The sequence below is a fragment of the Sitodiplosis mosellana genome, unplaced genomic scaffold, assembly GCF_009176505.1.
Source record: "Sitodiplosis mosellana isolate CC-2019 unplaced genomic scaffold, AAFC_SMos_1.0 Smas_scaffold_6191, whole genome shotgun sequence".
Classification (NCBI taxonomy): Eukaryota; Metazoa; Arthropoda; class Insecta; order Diptera; family Cecidomyiidae; genus Sitodiplosis; species Sitodiplosis mosellana.
The window spans coordinates 2,598,368-2,600,674 of record NW_022601432.1 but is presented as its reverse complement, the minus strand read 5'-3'; the positions used below and the strand labels follow the sequence as shown (position 1 = coordinate 2,600,674).

Sequence of the window (2,307 nt, the reverse complement as noted above, 5' to 3'; positions counted from 1 at the left end):
GAGAGAGAGAGAGAGAGAGAGAGAGAGAGAGAGAGAGAGAGAGAGAGTTAGAGAGGGCGAAAAAATCGAAACAAGTGATAGAAATTAGAAAAATTAGATAGCGAACCGAAAACAAGTTGTTGAAATGTTGAAGTGCGAAAAAATAATGTAATACTATGGGACACCGAAAACATACTTTACGTCAATGTTATTTTGCCTGAAACCCCATCAACAATACGAAAAGCAAGAGGGAAAAAACCATACGCAGAAAGGAATGATTTCGTTATCTGTTCTGGTGGGCTTAAGTGAAGGAGCAAGGTAAGGAAGAAGAAGTAACAACAACAATAACAAAGATTCGTGGAATCGGAAGGTATTAGTGGCAACGCTTACTTTTCCCTGTTCCTTCGTCAGCTCCGCATGGCCTCGTACACAAAATATGCCCGGCGGTGGAGAAGGGGGAGAAAGAGAATATATATCTATATATGGGCAAAGATAAAACCGAAATTCAATATGCATGGAATCAACGCTACCCCATGTCGAACCCATCAATTTTCATATTTACCGCTGCCACATCAACTGCAATACAAACATGCAAAACCAAATAAATACCAATTTCAAATGAAGTATCAAAACACCGTTTCTTATTTTCGTTTGCACTTAAATACAACATTTTTGAGGCTCATTTTATTTCATAGTGTATTCCCTTGTTCCAGAGTAACAAATAACAAAAATGAATTTGTTAGATTTTGCCAATTTTTGTGTATGCTTTACGACAGTCTATCAAAATGAACTCATTATCTGAGTAGTACAATGGATATTGTGATTTTGTTACAGTTTGTGTTATCCGTTTCTCTTGACTTGAGTCAATTTTTCTATTAAATGTGAGTTTTTTGTTTTTGTAGCCACGGAAATTCACTTTTTTTCAGTATTTGTGTTACTTTTTATGCTCTAAAGGCATAGAAAATGTGGTGAAATATCGATGTATCAATATTTGAATAGAATAATCATCGATATCGTCTTCAAGGATTATTAGAGAATTATCGCTCACAAATATTTTTGAATTTGAATGGACTCAAACCAGGAGAACACAGTGATCTACATGGGTAACAATGCTTGCGGAATAATATTTATAAGTATAAATTCTAAATATTTTAATCATATTTCCTTGATCGATTGATAGAAACTATTTGGTTCGTCTATAACCCAACACACTGATACAAATTACATTTAAACCAATTTATAAAATTATCAAAAAAAAATAATGTGTTCAATTGTATCGGCAATTAGAAAAACAAAACGGTACAAATTTACTTTGCACAGACAAACGCAACGAAGAAAAGACAGAGAAAAAAAATTCAACTGAAACGTAATTATTTCCGTCCATTTATGGGCATTTTTGAAATAGAAAAAGAAAGAAAAGGTGTAGAGCTTGAGTAAAAAGCCGGTTTTAAACACTAAAATGCAGTCGCAAGTATCGTATATAATATCGTTTGTAATGTGGCTAATTTCTAGTAATTCGTTCCGTAATTCCATACCGGATCAATCATCGAGATTGATGATTTTACCATTCGGTCGTTGTGTTTGTGTATTTGAATTTCGCGCGTGAACCCAAACACCGAAAATTTGTTATTGAATCTCTCTATCTAAATTAATAAACGCGATCCTGATAGCTATTGTCTTGGGTGCGATTTTGCATTTGGCTGGCGTTCATTTGCTGATAGTGTCGCATCATGTGGCCTGGCCGACGTGGCGGAGCCAAATACTCGAACATACTTTGCAAATGATGCGACAACATTTTGCTTAGATCGCATGGCATTGGATCCGACCAGAAGAAATCATGATTCAGTGCGGCATCCGCATCGATTCGCGTCTTTGGATCCAATTGCAATAGTTTGTCTAGTAAATCACAGCCATGCGAATCTTTAACATAGGCTTTCAGTCGATCTTTCACCTTTCGCTTGTGTCCCATTGGCAACTCCATTTTCGAATAGAGCTCCAAATCCTGCACACCTGGCCACACCTGAGAAAGTAACAAACAAAACACAAAAAAAATTTGTTCAATTTTGTAGAATGGACACAGATTGAGAGTCAATAGAAATCGCAGTTTGAGTATCGATTCCAAAGAATTTAGTGATTTTTGAATAAAAAACCGCTTACTTCTGGTGTGAAGGAGCCACAAAGCTGTGAAATGAAAATGATCTGTTGTTGTTCGGTATTTCCCTGCATGATTGGTGATCGCGTCCACATTTCAGCCATTATACATCCCGCGCCCCACATATCGACCGGTGGCCCGTAGTTTCGATCGCCCAGAAGAAGTTCTGAGTTTCA

At 36.7% G+C, this 2,307-nt stretch overlaps 1 protein-coding gene across 1 annotated transcript in view; it reads right to left on the bottom strand.

Annotated features, from left to right (window-relative positions):
* Positions 1-585: 585 nt before the first annotated feature.
* LOC129576525 (cyclin-dependent kinase 9-like) overlaps positions 586-2,307 on the bottom strand; it is a 2,543-nt gene continuing 821 nt past the window's right edge. Inside the window, exons 3-4 of the mRNA XM_055461747.1 lie at positions 2,137-2,292; positions 586-1,999 (exon numbers count right to left, since the gene is read on the bottom strand). Coding sequence (XP_055317722.1) covers positions 1,628-1,999; positions 2,137-2,292 — 528 coding nt within the window. The 3' untranslated portion in view covers positions 586-1,627. The remainder of the gene's footprint in view (positions 2,000-2,136; positions 2,293-2,307) is intronic.